This window comes from Primulina huaijiensis, chromosome 2 (assembly GCF_012295235.1).
Source record: "Primulina huaijiensis isolate GDHJ02 chromosome 2, ASM1229523v2, whole genome shotgun sequence".
NCBI classification, from domain to species: Eukaryota; Viridiplantae; Streptophyta; class Magnoliopsida; order Lamiales; family Gesneriaceae; genus Primulina; species Primulina huaijiensis.
Genome location: NC_133307.1, coordinates 20,032,221 through 20,048,945, shown reverse-complemented (window position 1 = coordinate 20,048,945; position 16,725 = coordinate 20,032,221). Strand labels below are relative to the sequence as shown.

The 16,725-nt window shown below is 33.9% G+C and overlaps 2 protein-coding genes across 2 annotated transcripts; one reads left to right on the top strand and one right to left on the bottom strand.

Annotated features, from left to right (window-relative positions):
- Positions 1-298: 298 nt before the first annotated feature.
- On the top strand, positions 299-4,591 carry LOC140968352 (leucine-rich repeat receptor-like tyrosine-protein kinase PXC3). The gene is made up of 2 exons (XM_073429282.1): positions 299-3,573; positions 3,917-4,591. Exons 1-2 carry the CDS (start codon positions 1,230-1,232, stop codon positions 4,240-4,242), a joined length of 2,670 nt encoding a protein of 889 aa, XP_073285383.1. The 5' UTR covers positions 299-1,229; the 3' UTR covers positions 4,243-4,591.
- Positions 4,592-5,403: 812 nt separating this feature from the next.
- Positions 5,404-7,832, bottom strand: LOC140968343 (zinc finger AN1 and C2H2 domain-containing stress-associated protein 13-like). Its single transcript, XM_073429275.1, has 2 exons — positions 7,520-7,832; positions 5,404-6,214 (listed from the first exon to the last, which is right to left on the bottom strand). Exons 1-2 carry the CDS (start codon positions 7,616-7,618, stop codon positions 5,444-5,446), a joined length of 870 nt encoding a protein of 289 aa, XP_073285376.1. The 5' UTR covers positions 7,619-7,832; the 3' UTR covers positions 5,404-5,443.
- Between the last annotated feature and the right edge of the window lie 8,893 nt (positions 7,833-16,725).

Genomic DNA, 16,725 nt, shown 5'->3' with positions numbered 1-16,725 from the left:
TTAAAAAACACGAGACTTAAAATATTATTGATGTTAGTTAGATATAATTTTTTTTAATTTTTTATTTGTTAGATTGAGTGTTGAACTATTGATGTAATTAGCCATATTTTTCATAAACATTAACCAAAACACACAACACAATTAAAATACCCAGAAAAAAACATTGGTGACAAAATTCCTCGATAAATTCAATTTTATTCAGTTCAGTCCCAACGGATATAAAATGAAATTAATTTTCGGAAATCAATAATTAAATTAATAAAAAAAAAAGTAATAATGAAAATCAAGTCGATTCTTCTGACTTGTAGTACACAGAATGATAACTGAGGCACGCTTGCAGCATTCTGAGACAGAAAAAATGTAATTGGTTCAAGACTGCTCAATTCTCGTGAAGCTTTCACTATGCACAAACATGGCGTCTCCCCCTCTCTCTCTCTCACACACTCACACAGAGTGACTGAGCGGAAAAAGCATCTGATTCTGAGCATTCCTGAAAGCTATGATTACCTATAAACATTGTACAATCCACCCTCTTTCACCACCTGCGTTTTTCCTGTAGTCATAGGAAAGCTCCCTTCGTTCTTTTCCTACCTGCAAGATTTTGCTCAGCTTTTTTATTCTTGTTTTTCCTTTATTTTTTTTTGTTTTAGCATGTTTTGGATTTTTTTTTTTTGAGTGTACTCGACAGTTAATTGAGTTTTGATAACGAGTTCTTGAAATTACTTTCTACACTTTGTCAATCTTGCTACCCTCCAGCTTGTTGTGTGCGTTTTCACATAATATGGTAGGATCCAGCAAAAAGATTACTGCTTTTTGGGTAAATATTGGGGCGAGTTAGGATATTTGGTTTTGTTGGTTTTGATCAAGGTATCATAAAAAAGTACATTTTACCACACAAGTTGTGGGGAAGGAAAGGTTCTTGCTTTCTATTTCCCTTCGTTTTCATGATTTTGAGATGGGCCAGTTAGGAAAGGTGAAATGTGTTGGTGGGGTCGTCTGCCTCAAGGCTTTTCTTGTTTCGCTTTACTAATAATATGAAATGGCAGAGTCTTCATGTTGTTTGCTCTGTAACCTATCAGTGGATTCACAGCATAAATAGAAAGATAGAAGCTCATGTTTTTATCAAATGCACTATAATATGAAGTTTTCATGACCTTTTTTTGGCTTCGTGAGGATAAAAAAACATCTTTAGCTCCATCATTTTTTCCCAAATTGCTAATAACCCGAAAATGCAATTCTTGTGTTTTTCGAGTATTTTGCTTTTTGGGTTGCTCTCATCTTCTCAACTTGGATTTACTCAAGTGTTCAATGATGAAGAAACACTATTAGAAATTGGGAAAGTGCTTAAATTATCCGGTTGGAACGGAAATAACTCAGATTATTGCACGTGGCCTGGCATTTTTTGCAGCTCTAACAATTCCTTTGTTGAGAGGCTTGATCTTTCTAATCATGGGCTTCAAGGTAACGTGACTCTCATTTCTCAGCTTAAAGCGCTGAAGTGGCTTGATCTTTCATACAACAATTTCCAAGGCATCATTCCATCTGCTTTTGGGTATTTATCGGAGCTTGAGTTTCTTGATTTATCATTCAATAAGTTTGGAGGTTCAATTCCTCTGGAGTTGGGTAGGCTTAGAAATCTCAGGGTATTAAATCTATCCGATAATATGCTCATGGGTGTGATACCTGATGAGCTTGAGGGTTTAAAGAAGCTGCAGGATTTACAGCTGTTTTCAAATAGATTGAATGGTTCTATCCCATTGTGGGTGGGTAATCTTACCAATTTGAGAATCTTTGCTGCTTATGAAAATGAGTTTAGTGGTGTGATTCTTGACAAGTTAGGTTCGGTCTCTGAACTTCAGTTGCTTAATCTTCATTCAAACCAGCTTGAGGGGTCGATTCCTGGTAGCATTTTTGCAATGGCAAAACTTGAAACATTGGTTCTGACTCAGAATAGATTGAATGGGAATATTCCTGAATCAATTGGGAAGTGCAGAGACCTTTCGAATATTCGGATTGGGAATAACAATTTGACTGGAGGCATTCCTAAGGAAATTGGAAACATCAGTGGCCTCACATATTTTGAAGCAGACAATAACAATCTTTCTGGAGAAATTGTGCCTGAGTTTTCAAGATGCTTGAATCTGTCCCTCCTTAATCTAGCCTCAAATGGGTTCACTGGAACCATCCCACCCGAGTTTGGCGAACTCAGTTACCTCCAGGAGTTGATTGTTTCTGGGAACAGTCTGTTTGGAGACATCCCAACTTCAATTCTTCGGGGCAAGAATATGAACAAGCTTGACTTGAGCAATAATAGATTCAATGGCACCATACCGGAGACTATCTGTAGTATGTCAAGATTACAGTTCCTGATTTTGGGTCAGAATTCAATAAGCGGTGAGATTCCACATGAGATTGGGAACTGCGTGAAACTACTCGAATTGCATTTGGGTGGTAACAGTCTCACTGGAAGCATTCCACCCGAAATTGGCCGTATCAAAAACTTGCAGATTGCTTTAAATTTGAGTTCCAACCATCTCCATGGCCAATTGCCTGAAGAACTTGGAAGACTAGACAAGCTAGTTTCGTTAGATGTATCTGATAATCAACTGAGTGGAAGCATTCCAGCAGCATTGAAAGGCATGCTAAGTTTGATAGAGGTTAATTTTTCGAACAATCAATTCAGCGGCCAAATACCCTCCTTTGTTCCCTTTCACAAAAGCCTGAATTCAAGCTTTCTTGGAAATAAAGGGCTCTGTGGTGAGCCTTTGAGTATTTCCTGTGAAGGTTTGAACGCTCCGGCTCGTGATGCTTACCACCACAAAGTGTCTTACAGAATAGTGTTGGTTGTCATTGGTTCGGGTTTGGCTGTTTTCGCATCTGTGACTGTAGTTGTATTGCTGTTTATGATGAGGGAGAGGCAAGAAAAAGCTGCAAAAGATTCAGGAACTGATGAAAATGAAACAAACACTGCGCCCGTGGTAATACTCGGAAATATGTTTGTTGAGAACCTCAAGCAAGCTGTGGACTTTGAAGCAGTTGCCAAAGCAATTACGAAAGATATAAATAAGCTCTGTGTTGGTACATTTAGCACTGTATACAAAGCCGATATGCCATCTGGTATGATATTATCTGTTAGAAAACTTAAATCAATGGATAGAACCATAATTCATCATCAGAGCAAGATGATCAGAGAAGTTGAAAAGATGAGTAAGCTCTGCCACGAAAATTTGATGAGGCCCATTGGGTTTGTGGTATTTGAAAAAGATGTTCTTTTATTACATCAGTACTTTCCGAATGGGACGTTGGCTCAGTTTCTTCACGATTTTTCGAAGAAACCAGAATACAAACCTGATTGGTCTGCTAGACTTGCCATTGCCATTGGAGTGGCTGAAGGGCTGGCATTTCTCCATCATGTGGCCGTTATCCACCTTGATATTTCTTCGGGCAACGTAGTTCTGGATCATAATTTTAATCCATTAGTCAGTGAAGTTGAAATATCCAAGCTCCTTGACCCGTCTAGAGGGACCGCAAGTATCAGTGCTGTTGCAGGTTCATTTGGATATATTCCCCCAGGTAACCCCTCTATCTTGAATTTTAGCAGAACCAACGTGAGGTCGTCCCTTAATTAACCTTGGGTTCGCTCCTGTCATGATCTTATATCGACTCCTTGAGAATTTTTGGAGCATTTAATAAGTTTGTGAACTCCTAACACTTAGAAGAGTGGTTTTTTTAGATTTGGGTTCCACTTAAATTTGTGTGTTCAATTCCCTGCTAGAATGCCCTCTTGTCCTATTTCGACTTCCAAAATAAAATACATTTATCGATAGAACACGACTAAACTTTGCCAATATAATTTTAATAAAATACTTTTAACCTTATTTAACTTGCCTACAATCTTTTTAACTTTGTTCAACAGAATATGCATATACCATGCAAGTTACAGCGCCTGGCAACGTTTATAGCTATGGAGTTGTCCTGCTTGAGATCCTCACCACTCGACTTCCTGTGGAAGATGATTTTGGCGAAGGGGTCGATCTGGTGAAGTGGGTTCATACTGCTCCCATACGAGGGGAGACCCCAGAGCAGATCCTGGACTCTCGGCTGAGCACTGTCTCATTTGGTTGGAGGAAAGAAATGCTGGCTGCTCTGAAAGTAGCTTTACTCTGCACAGATAGCACACCAGCAAAACGGCCCAAAATGAAGAAGGTTGTCGAAATGCTTAGTGAAATCTCTCAAAATTAGGTGGAGTGGATTTTTCTATTGATCATACTACACTGCAGTATCTGGGCCACACCAGTTGACCGCGGACACACATTTCACAAGCCTGCGAGTTTCTTGTAATGTTTGGGAAATGCTCAGGGTTTGGCTGCATCCTCGATCCCGGTTGCATGTAGAAGTTGATAATAAACCAAAGTTGCAATCTTTATTGATAGAAATGATGGAAGAGATGATCAGATGCAGAACAAATGCAAAGAGAGTGGTTCTCTTAGAGTTGTGAATTGGCCTCAAATGAGATGAATAAGAATTTGTTGGTTTCTGATATGTATGATATGAATTAAAATGATATATGTTTGTATTATTTTAGATATATCTAATTCAAGTTCTTTATTCTCCACTGCTCAAATTTTTTGTTCTTTATTTTGTAAAATTATTCCAGGAGCTTAAACTAGTGTTCATTGGCGACTTGAATCCACATGTACGGCAAAAGTAACATTATTAAATGTATGGTTAGCTATCCCTCATGGAGCTCTGTGCATAAGAAGTTATTTTGGTGCATATTTTAAAATAAGTGGTACCAAAAATTAGGGGCGACTTCCTGAACAAAAAAAGAGGCAAAAATCATCCCAATTCACCCCACGCAAAGAACATTCAAAAGAACGAATTTAATAAATTAATTTGATAAAATTCTATTTTCTACTCAACTTTTAAGTTTTAACCCTCGAGCCTAATAAGTTTTGTACTTCAAAGATATATTTACTTGAAATGCCATTAATTTGCATTTTCAATCTATTATTGGTATGGCCGTATGAATAATCATATTTTTTTTAAAATATATATCGTTTTTAAATTATAACTTTATTATGGTGTAATTTTTTTCATCTATATTTTAATATACATTAATTTTTATTCTTATCTTTTAAAAAAAGAAATTTTATTGAAATAATTCTTGTATAAAAACTGTTTCAAATTTTCCCGTAAAAAGAGTGTGATCATTTGTTTTCCCAATTTACAAACAAATATCTTCTCATATCGTCACAAGTAATAATGAAAACATATGATGTTCTTAGTAAATAATACTGATACATTTTTCTTTAAAAGGAGAAAAAAATAATTCACCGGCCATTGGTAACAGCCATGCGCCTCAAGCCTACATACAAAAAAATTAATGGGGATAAAAATAGCATCAAATGAGCACAGTTGTCAAGTTTTGGCTCACAGTTGATCATGATTTTGAGACGCCTCCATGTTCTCTCTCGACATGCTCCACAAGGGTTGCAGGATCACGAAATCCTTTACTACATTTGGGACAGACATCAAGAGTCGCCTTCATGACCCCATTCCTTTCATGAACTTTTTCCACATGATCTACTAGAGCTCCAACATTAGAGAATCTTAAATTACACCGTGGACACACTTCAACTTGCCCACTCACACTTCGATGTTGACTCGTACTGCCATTGCTACTCTGGACTGCTCCATCTTTACTCATTACTTGATTGAATTCATTGCTCAATTTAGTTATTCCAGCTTCAGCTGTGGCTCGAACTGAAGAAGCTGCCTTGAGGAAACTTGTGGCCCATTTTGATGAAGAAGTGACCGGAGCTCGCTTGGAGTCCTCTTTTTGGCTTCTATTCAAAAATCCCATAAACTGAAACGAGGGTTCAGGTTTCTTGGGTCCAGGACACTTGTGGTCTGGTCCAAACCTATGTTTCAAACAATGGTCGAGTGTACAATCTCTACATTTGATTGAGTTTGAGAATGCAAGAATTTCTCTGCAGCCTGGAACTGGACATTTCCGTTTCTTGGTAGTGTTTTCATAGTTTGATGGGTCACATTCAATGTTTACGTGTGATTCCCAAGTAATATTAGGATCTTCATTGTGGATCAAACGAACTCCTTTTGCACAAAGCGGGCAGATGACAACAGTAACATCATGTTTGTTAGCTTTGGGACATTGGTGTCTGCCATAGCTCCGGTGCTCAAGACAGAACACCTGTGAAGATTTTGCAGGGGAATTTAGAAGATTGACGAGAACTGAATTTACGACAGTCATTGGTAGATGAGGTGAGGAATATAGGCGATTTAACATTAGCAATGACTATAGACCGTGTAGTCCGAACTATGATTAATTTAACCAGAACATGTAATGGCAGATAAGTAAAATGGATGACCAAGGATAGAAATTAATGTAAGTATAGCTCCTCAACAAATATCATCGAGCGGTAAATTGGCGAGAAATTCCCATGTGATTGAGGAAATATCAGAACAGTACACATAGCATCAATATCACCATCAGGCTTTCTACAGATAAAAAAGTTCACCAGACCACAGAATCAACAGACTTCTTGAAGTATAAAGTACGTGGTAGCATCCACGGCTTCCAAATAGCAGAAATTTGAGAATAATGAATAGCTAAATAATCATCATTTTTAGTTTAAAAGGAAAACCAAATTTGATTCCAGAATCTTCTCCACTACAAATGACAATGATATTGTAGGAGTAAGGTGTTAGTTAAATCAATATCCTATGTCTCATCATAAGAAAAATCAACTCAAACCAACTCTTAAAAATATGTGAAAAAAGACTCACTGACCAAAGTACAACCACTGTAACAGGGACCAATGACCTGTTGTTTCATTGGATTTCACATAGAAGTTTTTAAAAAAATAGAAGCTTGATCTTAATCGGTGGTAGCAAATGTTAATGTTCTCCAGATAGCTCTTTGAACAAACTTCAACTATTATGCCAGTAAAACTACTCAAACAATTAAGTGCAAGTATGAAGTATGCATCATCCATCACTATATGCCAATATAGTTTTGCAATTTTGTGTTCAAGGTCGAAAATTACAACCCTTTTCTTGATGGATTTGAAAACAAATCGCTCACGCTCATCAATTATCTCAAATTTTTATGATTGAGCCCGTTATGTCAGGCCAAACTTCACATCAATAATTCAGAAGCTTCCACACATACTACGAGTCTGCAATCCTTATACTCTAAACAAACACTTTTACACGGTCTAACCATAAATTCCCTATTACCAAAAGTTTTCAAATTATAGGCAAGTATCAGATCTCATCGGAGTCAACTACAAAGGCAAAAGGACAAAAAAACAACACCCGATAATTCCGTTTAAAAATGGACAATCTTTTTCTAAAAGCTGATGCTGTAACAACAAAATAAATAAAAATCCAGGTTCTATAAAATTCTAAATCATCAAACACAACAATACCGCAAATACATAAATATACTGCTTCATCAAAATACAATAACAAGGATACAAAATCAGAAACATACCTGATTGCAACAATCGCATGTGAAAGGAAGGAAATCAATCTGGTGGCAGTCGTCAACGCTGCAGTGTTTCCCTAAATTTGGGAATGCCGGAGTCCCCATGATTCAAAACTAATAATCTTGTTCCGGTGAAAAAAAAAAGAAGAAAAGAATTTGATATGACAAATAAATTGAAATGCGATACAATCTCGAAATTCGTAACGTATTCCCTGGATTCGTGCCGGCAACGGCGAAATCGGGGCTAGATTTTTCTACCCCAATTGCGCATTTGGACAGAAAATGCAGCGAAAAAGACAACGCGGAATTTGAAACTTTGACGCCAAATAAATATAATAATAGTAATTGAATAAATAAATTTAAAAAAAAAGTACATAAATTTTATGTTTATTAAGTTCGATCTTTAAAAATGATTTTAATATCTCAAAAAAAAAAAAAAAATTCAAATAAAAGAATCAAAATTCTCTTAATTTTTAAAAAATTAAACCATATTCACATATAAATATAAATATTATATTTTTAATTTTTAAAATTAGACTGCAGAAACATTGAAATCCATATTTTGGACCACTAAAAGTCTAAAATGCATGGTTTTGTGTTTTTCCATGTATTTTAGATAAATGTTACTTAAAAATTAACAAAAGATTTAAAGACTTTTCAAAATTGCATATAATTTCTAAAAATCTAACTTCCAAATTAACATTCTTTATTATAAAGGTGCTTATTAAAATTAGTTAGGAGGTGAGCAAAACTTTGATTAAAGCAAAATAAATTGTCCATCTGGTTTAATTAAAAAGTTTAGTTTAGTATATTATGTAACTTGGTTCCCATTCTTTTTCTAAATATTTTCTCGTAGGTGCTAATTACATCAACACTCCTTTTAAAATAAATAAATAATGAAACAAAACCACTTTGTGTAAAATTAATATTATTTTAGACTTTATGTTTTTAAAAAAGACATGTAATGCACGTTGAAGAAATTTGTTTTGGTAAAAATTAACTATCCAAATGAATTAATTTCACGTCAATTTTTTTATTTATTTTGTTTAGACGTTAAACCATGACAAATATAATTGTATATGTACATCAAGAGATTAAATTTTATTGTATCGAACGTAAATGATATGTTTTAAAACAATTACTTGTTTTTAATTCTTTTATTCTTAATAACCCGATTTTTTTTTTATTTTTTTCTTATTTATTATTGATTATTTTCTCATGATATGAAATCATCTTTTCATTACCTTTTTCTAGATGTTTGTAATTGTTTTTTTTATAGCAATCGTTTGTATCTCTTTTTTCAGTGGTATAGCCATTTTAGATCTTCTTTTGTTGGTCTATCATCATTTTAGGTATTGGATAATGTCATTTTGTCTGAATATCTTGGTTTTGAAAATACTAAATGGTTTATCAAGTGTTTCATTAATAATAGGCAAGATTTTTTTTTTTTTTTTTTCACTTCGTTCACATATTTTGAAGTAGTAATATGTATTTTTGTAATTGTCTATGTTATATCTTTTTTATATATTATTATATAAGCTAATTTTTATTTATCTACTAGAAATGAACATTATACAGACATTTGTTCTACTAGTTTTGTCGTAAGTGAAAATTAAATTAAGCAAATAAAAAAGACAAAGAGATTTTTAATGTGGTCGGACAATCATCATACTTCACGAGACCACATCAGTTATCAAGAAAAATATTTTTGCAAACAATAATTGTACTTGTACCATTGGAGACTCCCTCTCGAGAGACCTGAACATGGTTCCAAAACCGATGGTTCCTGATAGTATAGGATAGTGTTTAGAGGATGATGAATAAATACTTTGAAAATATTTTATTTTTAAAAGAGTTATAATAGCTCGTTCTTGAAATGTTAAAAAAAAGCGAGCATAGAGAAATTATATTGAGTTTGATTCTAAACCGAGCGGAAGAAACTCAATAAAACATTCTAAAAACCGATTAAAAATTTTGTGAATGATTTGAAAAGAATATAAGTTTAAATAATAAAAACAGTTTTAATTAAAATATTTTATCAAACACTAAAAATGCTTCAATAATGTTTGTCAAAACAGTAACAATAATTAAATGCGATAAAGTAAAGACACAACAACTTGTTTTATGGATGATTGAAGATTAACAACTCATACTTCATTTTTTCTCCCTTTGTTGGAAAGTATCCACTAGAAGACTTTGACTTAGAACAACTACAATGATCCAAACTCGATTCAGATTAGCACCCTCAATGAGAACTCCTAGCACACTCTTGATTGTCTGTCGCAGCCTTGCAATCTGCATAATGTTTAACGTATCTTATGCTAAGACTACAAACACAATATTTAACATCTTTTAGTAAATACTTGAAGTGTATGTTTATCAAATATATCCTCATACACAGATGAAAAGATCTCACTAAGATGATCTATCTATTTAGACTCCCTTCATTGAGAATAAATCTTCTTGTGGGTGAGCTTTTATGTATTTATTGCTCTAATCTGCCAAAGGCTCCAAGCCCTTAAATATGCTCTTCTCTCGCTTGATATGATATTCACATAATTGTATTTATGACATCTAAGAATGATATGAATGTTTGAAACAAGAATATGATCGGTTGGAAATGTTAGGTATGATTTATGACATTGAAACAGTCGTATTCGTGTTGATGACCATATTCTAAGATCGAGCTGATTTTTCAGTTGACTGGGCTGATTTGACTATGATGGTTGATCAGCTTGGTCTAATGGTTTGATCAGCTTGGTCTGAGTCGAGTTGATACAAGTAGAGCTGGTCTCTTTTCTTGATTATAACTCTTGATTCATCAATTTCTGGTCAAAGTGATTAACATAAAAATTGTAGCTTTTTCTCATAACTTTCTACAAATCAAGAATCACTCAATTTCGAGTTCGTATGATAAAGATATACTCGAAATACTAGACTGTCTATAAGCTGAAACTGTTTCTACATTCAGTGCAAAACCAACTAATGTATCACAGTTTGTCATCATCTTTAGATCATTGTCTTAGCTGTGTAACACATACTGAATTATTTCATTTCTATAACCAAGCTTGGAGACATAACCAAAATAACAGAATTGATTATGTCAAGCTGATTCCATATTCAATTACATCAACTTGATCTTGCGACCACCAACTTGCCTAGATAACATCCAAATTAGTCGAGCTGGTCTGCTTTCTGTTTCTTGTTGAACCATGAAATCAGTTGGTCTTTGAGTAATTGACAAGTTTCACTCATACTATTCCTTTCAAGCTTGCATAATGCATAATTTTCATCTAAATACAACTAGATTGAAATATGAGTCTTTTGGGTACAAGAGGCCTATATTCTGAGTTCTTTTAAAATATTTAAGTATTTTTAACAACTAAATGTGATTGCTTAGGATCACATTGAAAACGTGCACACGTACATATTGCAAACATAATATCATGTTGACTCATAGTTAGGTAAAGCAATGAACCTATTAACCCTTGATACATTGTAACCTTGACTTAAATTCCACATTTTTATTTGTCTAGCTTAACTAATAAACTCATGGAGGTTGCTGCAGCTGAACATGTTTTAATTCCAAATCTTTTTAATAACTCTTTCGTATATTTGAATTGATTTATTAAAATACCCGAGTCTAGTGGCTTTACTTATAAGCCCAAAAATAATGTTAGTTCACTCATTATGCTCATCTCAAACTTATCATTCATCAACTTGGAAAACTTCTCACACAATTTTGGGTTGGTTGAACCGAAAATAATATCATCGACATAAATGTGAACAAACAGCGTATGATCATTCTTAATGAAAACAAAGAATTATCAACATATCCAATTGTAAAGTCATGATCAAGCAAGAATTGTGATAAAATATCATATCAGGCACGTGGTGCTTATTTTAATCCATACAGAACCTTATTTAATCTAAATACATGATTCAGTAAGGTATGATTAACAAAACATGGAGGTGTTCTACAAAAACTTTATCTTGTAATAGGCAATTTAAGAAGTCAATCTTAGCATTCATCTTAACACTTTGAAATTTTTTTAAGCAACATAAGTAAGAAAAATTCTAATTACCTTTAACCTTGCTGCCTGTGCGAATGTTTCATCGAAATATATGCCTTCTTATTTCCTAAAGCCATGTGCGGCTAATATTTCTTTATTCCTAATTACAGTTTTGCCTTCATTCAGTTTGTTTCAATAGATCCACAAAGTTCCTATTACTCATGGGTAGAGAAAGGAACTAGATACCAAACCTTCTTTATATCAAACTGATTTAGTTCATCCTGCATAGTGCATAGCTTCTATCCAACTGTCAACCATTAAAACTTCATCAATCTTCTTAGTTTTTTAGTTTAGGTGACTAACGAATCATTTTGTTCACATTGATCTCATCTCACTTTCATCTTCGAAATACATTTCTTTGATATGATTACTTCGCGTTGTCACCAAAATTAATTGTTGGAAACTTAATTTCGATGTTTGACAAACCGTAAGTCTAATCGATTAAATCAACTGATCAAGAAGACCGATTTCAGTTTTATCAAAGGCAAACTAAACCAGCTGAACTGGACGTCACAGATAACTGAATGATCAGTTAGACGACTATTACCTATCAACTGATCCTTCAGCTGTACACATCAAGAAAAGGACGTTCAACCGACAATAGTACAAAAGCAAACTGCAACAGATAGTGGGAACGCCGCAATTCAGCAGCAGTGTGGGAATGTCAGTAAAATGTTGACATGGCAAAACAACGGATAAAAAGATTCAAAATCTATCAAATGTTACCGTTGAAGAGAAGCCTATAAATAGCAGAGAAGAGCAGCTGAGAGAATACGACAATAACATATCAAAGTTCTGAATATCTAAACTCGTCTATTATCTGAAAAATACGATGTTACTCTGCTGAAATAAAAGCTCACGCTTATTGCATATATTCGTAGCAATCAAGGCTATTCCTTCGAGCTTTATAGCACAATGTCATACTTGTAAAAATCGATCTTGTAAGATATCAGTTGTGCTAAATTCAGTTGCATACTGTGAAGCATTTTGTAAACTAAGAGTTTCAGTCTTGGCAGTGTTAAGTCCAAACTGATGTGGGTCTTTACAAATTGTTATATTGATCAAAGTCTTTTAGTGAATATCATATCCTCGTGATAGAAGGGATGACGTAGGAGTGTTTGAAATCTACGAACATCCATAAAATCTGTGTTCTTATTTCAGTTTTTATTCTATCTATCAATTATTTTTATTCCGCACTTTATTGTTAACTGATTGATATTGACTGACAAGATTTCTAGTATCAGTTTATCACTAAACTAAACTCATCTTTCGAAAAGACTTGAAAAGTTGTTAGTGTTTATTCAACCCCCCCTTCTAAAAACTACTTTATCCAAGTACTTGATCCTATCAGTAATCTTGGGTCCTTTACATCTGATGAGTTATATCAGCATTTAGGCTACTCCTGTCATGTGCTTGAACATCCACTGTCAAAGTACCAAATTGAATCATTCGGTACTTCTTTATTCTTATCATGCAGACACAAATCTGATTAAATGGTATCCAATGTTATTTAGGTCCAAACTGGATTATTCTTTTGAAACTCAAACTTGGATCAGTCTAGAGGTGGATACCGTACCGAAATTTCTGATATCATATACTGTATCAAAAATACATGTATGATAAAAATGATACCGTTATCGTACCGACTTTTCGATATACTAAAAATTTGGTATGCTGAAGTTTTGGTACGGTATCGGTAAAATACCGTCATACCGAAAGTATATATAAAAAAATTCATTCTCTTATAATTCCAATGTCAGTTATCACCAATACTTAACAAATTCCTCAAGACAGTCAAATAGCCCAGGAAAGATATATACAAAACAAATTTATCAAGATACTAAACACCAACCGCAACATGTGTCTGGAGATCCAAGACATCAATGAACACCAATAAACTTCAACCGCAACATGTGCAACTTCTTCATCTGCTATCTTTGTATTAATTTCTGATGTCCTGTAATTTCTGAAGCATGTTAGTTTTTTAATAAGTTGAGGCACAGCATCCAATCCTCTAGCTAGCTGGAAGGTTAGGCGACAAAGATAAGACTTCTCAACAGTTTAAATTCTCAACTATGAGTCGAGTTGCTTCACTAAACTTTGATTTGGACTATTTTAACATGATGCGTCCAAACAGAAGTTAAGTTTTTTTTATTTTGGTACAGTATCCATATATATCATTTTATACCAAAAAATTATCTTATATTTTTTAAAAATTTAAATTTATTATTTAAAAATATTATATTTTTTTTAATTTATATATATTATTTCGGTATATACCAAAAATATCAAATTCCATACCGTTACATTACCGAATATTTTGGTATCGGTACCATACCATACCAAAAATTTCGGTATAGCAAAAATTTCGATAAATTCAATATTTTTCGATATGATAAACTCGGTATACCGAAAATTGAGTATTTTTTCCCACCCATAGATCAGTTTGATCGATCGACCACTTTCGTTGTTCACAAATGATTGTGCAGAAACATGCTTGTGTGGTGGTGCAATGAGTGTGCTAGAAACAAAAAGTTGTTTCACCTTCCTAACTTCATTGGTCAGCTTATATCTTTTTTGAACATGCTTAATGTTATGGTATCGACATGGCTTACCATTCATAGAGTTTTGCATTACCAAATTGAATATATGGTCAGACCAGTTAGGCTTAGCATGAGAAATCTCTAGTATATACCCTATACCAAATGTCCACCAAATATTCAGCCATGTGTCCATATGTTCAAATGGATTCTCAACTTAAGAGTTAGGCTTCTAATGTTCATATATTGTGCATTTGCGATGATTTTTGAAAAACCGTCGCTTTATGATATACCGTAGCGACGGGTTTTGTTTAAGCTGTCGCTAATTAAGATATATCATCGCCAAAATTAGCGACGGTTTTTTCTAAACAGTCTCATGAAGCCGTCGCTAAGTAGCGACAGTTTAGAAAAAACCGTCACTCATTAGTGACGATTTAGAGAAAAATTTAGACATAATCCGTCGCTAATTTTTTTAGTAACATAAAAAAAATACTTTTATAATTTAATAAATCTAAAAAAAATTACAATCTGACTATGCTAACAATATTCATGATCTTAACTAACACTTAAAAATTTATCAAAAATTGAAGCGAAAAAACTAACCCTAAATCGAAACTCAAATCGTCTAAGAGAGAAATATTTTTAATGTTGTGAAGTGGAGGAAAATAGACTGAAAACGCGGATATTTATAGATAATTTGCGACAGTTTCTGGTAGTACCGTCGCTCTTAGAACCATCGCTAATCGAAAACCGTCGCTAATTAATAAACCGTCGTTATTAGCGACAGTTAAGCAAAAATCGTCGCTATTAGTGACGGTTATTTATTAAATCGTCGCTAATTTAAAAATTACGACGGTTGCATTAAAACCGTCGCTAAATTTAGCGACGGTTTAAGCAGCTAATAAAGACTGACTAAAGACTTGTTCTAAAATTTGATCAGCTCGGCTTATTTTTTGTTTTAAAATATCAGCTACTTATACTTAACTTGTACTATCTCATTCTCAGTTTTTAGAACACTTTTCCTGGCTATTCCCAGTTAGGCTATATATTCTTGTTAGGCAAGTTTGAATGCTTAGCTTTAACTTCCTCGAATTATTGATGAAGTCTCTTGTACTCATTAACTGTGTCATGAGGTGTTGCGACAAGATCATTTGGTATGAATTCAGTCGAGTTAAAATCAAATACCTCGTCACCGATTGATTCCAGATTGGCATCAACCATGAGGCATTGAACATATTCTTGATCACTATAATGTTAGAACTATGATTCAAATGAATCGAATTCAAAATCCGCTTACTTGCTCTTACTTTCCTCAACCACCAACACTTTCTGATCCATTTTCTTCCTTAATGACTTCTTGTCATACTTATGTTTTTTTCTTCTTATCATTGGATCTTCTGTCCTTATCAAACATCTTTTCATCCTTATTTGATTCAGGACATTTAGCAATGAAGTGACCAGTTCTTCTACAATTGAAACATGCATTGTCCCCATCAATTGAATCTTTCTTGTAATGATCTAGGACTCTGAAATGTGCCCTGATTTTTCCTCATAAACTTCCAAATTTCTTCACGAATAATGACATTGCTTCATTACTCATTGTTCGATAGATTTTTCTTTGGGAAACGATGAATTGATTGTTGCAGTAGCAAGTGCTTTGGTTACCATTGAAGTGGACTCACCATCAGTCCTTGATTCCAACTCAAACTCATAAACTTTAAGATCTATGAACATATCATGAATTCAAGATTTTTCAGGTCCTTTGATTATCGCATGGTCGTAACATCTCACTCTCTCAAGAGTGTCCTCATCATCTTCAAGGTTATTTATATGTTCCCATACTCTTTACCCAGAACAGCCAATTCGATTATTATGTTGTTGAATCCTTCATCAAAATGTGACATAGATTCACCGAATTTCATCGTTATGCTATCAAATTTATGTATGGCAACAAACAATTTGTACTCTTTTGTTTGATCATTGTCCTCACATAGCCGAATTAAATTCTCCCAGATATCTTTGACAGTTGAGCATATTTTAATCTTACTTAATGTGTTCTTACCCAGCATTTTTTACAATATGTCCTTAGTCACATTGTCTAAATTGACTTTCTTTTTATCTTCACTAGTCAATTTAATTCTCGTTTTCTAACATTTGTGGTGCACCTTCTGTAATGGTAACAACAATATTGGATTTCAGAATCTTCATTGATTTGTATGTAATAGCGTACAACATATTGTTATCTTGTGCAGCTAAGTAAGCCTTAATTCTAATTTTCAATTCATCGAAATCTTCCTCGGAAAACATTGAGATCTTGCTAAAATAGATCATTATGTGAACAATTTTTAGAGAGAATTATTAACGTGCTCTGATACCATTTGTTAGGAATAGGAGATTGATTATAAGAGGGTTTTAATAAACAATCTCATAAAATTCTCAAAATAATTCGGTTGAATTAGCAATATTGAATTATAATTCTTGCCAGTTGAGCCTTAGCAAACCACTAGTTGGATACTGGATGGAAATAGACTCATTGAATTGGTTTGAATAATATAAATAGCAAAGCTAAGTATCAGTTAGGCTAGAGAGCTGAAATAAT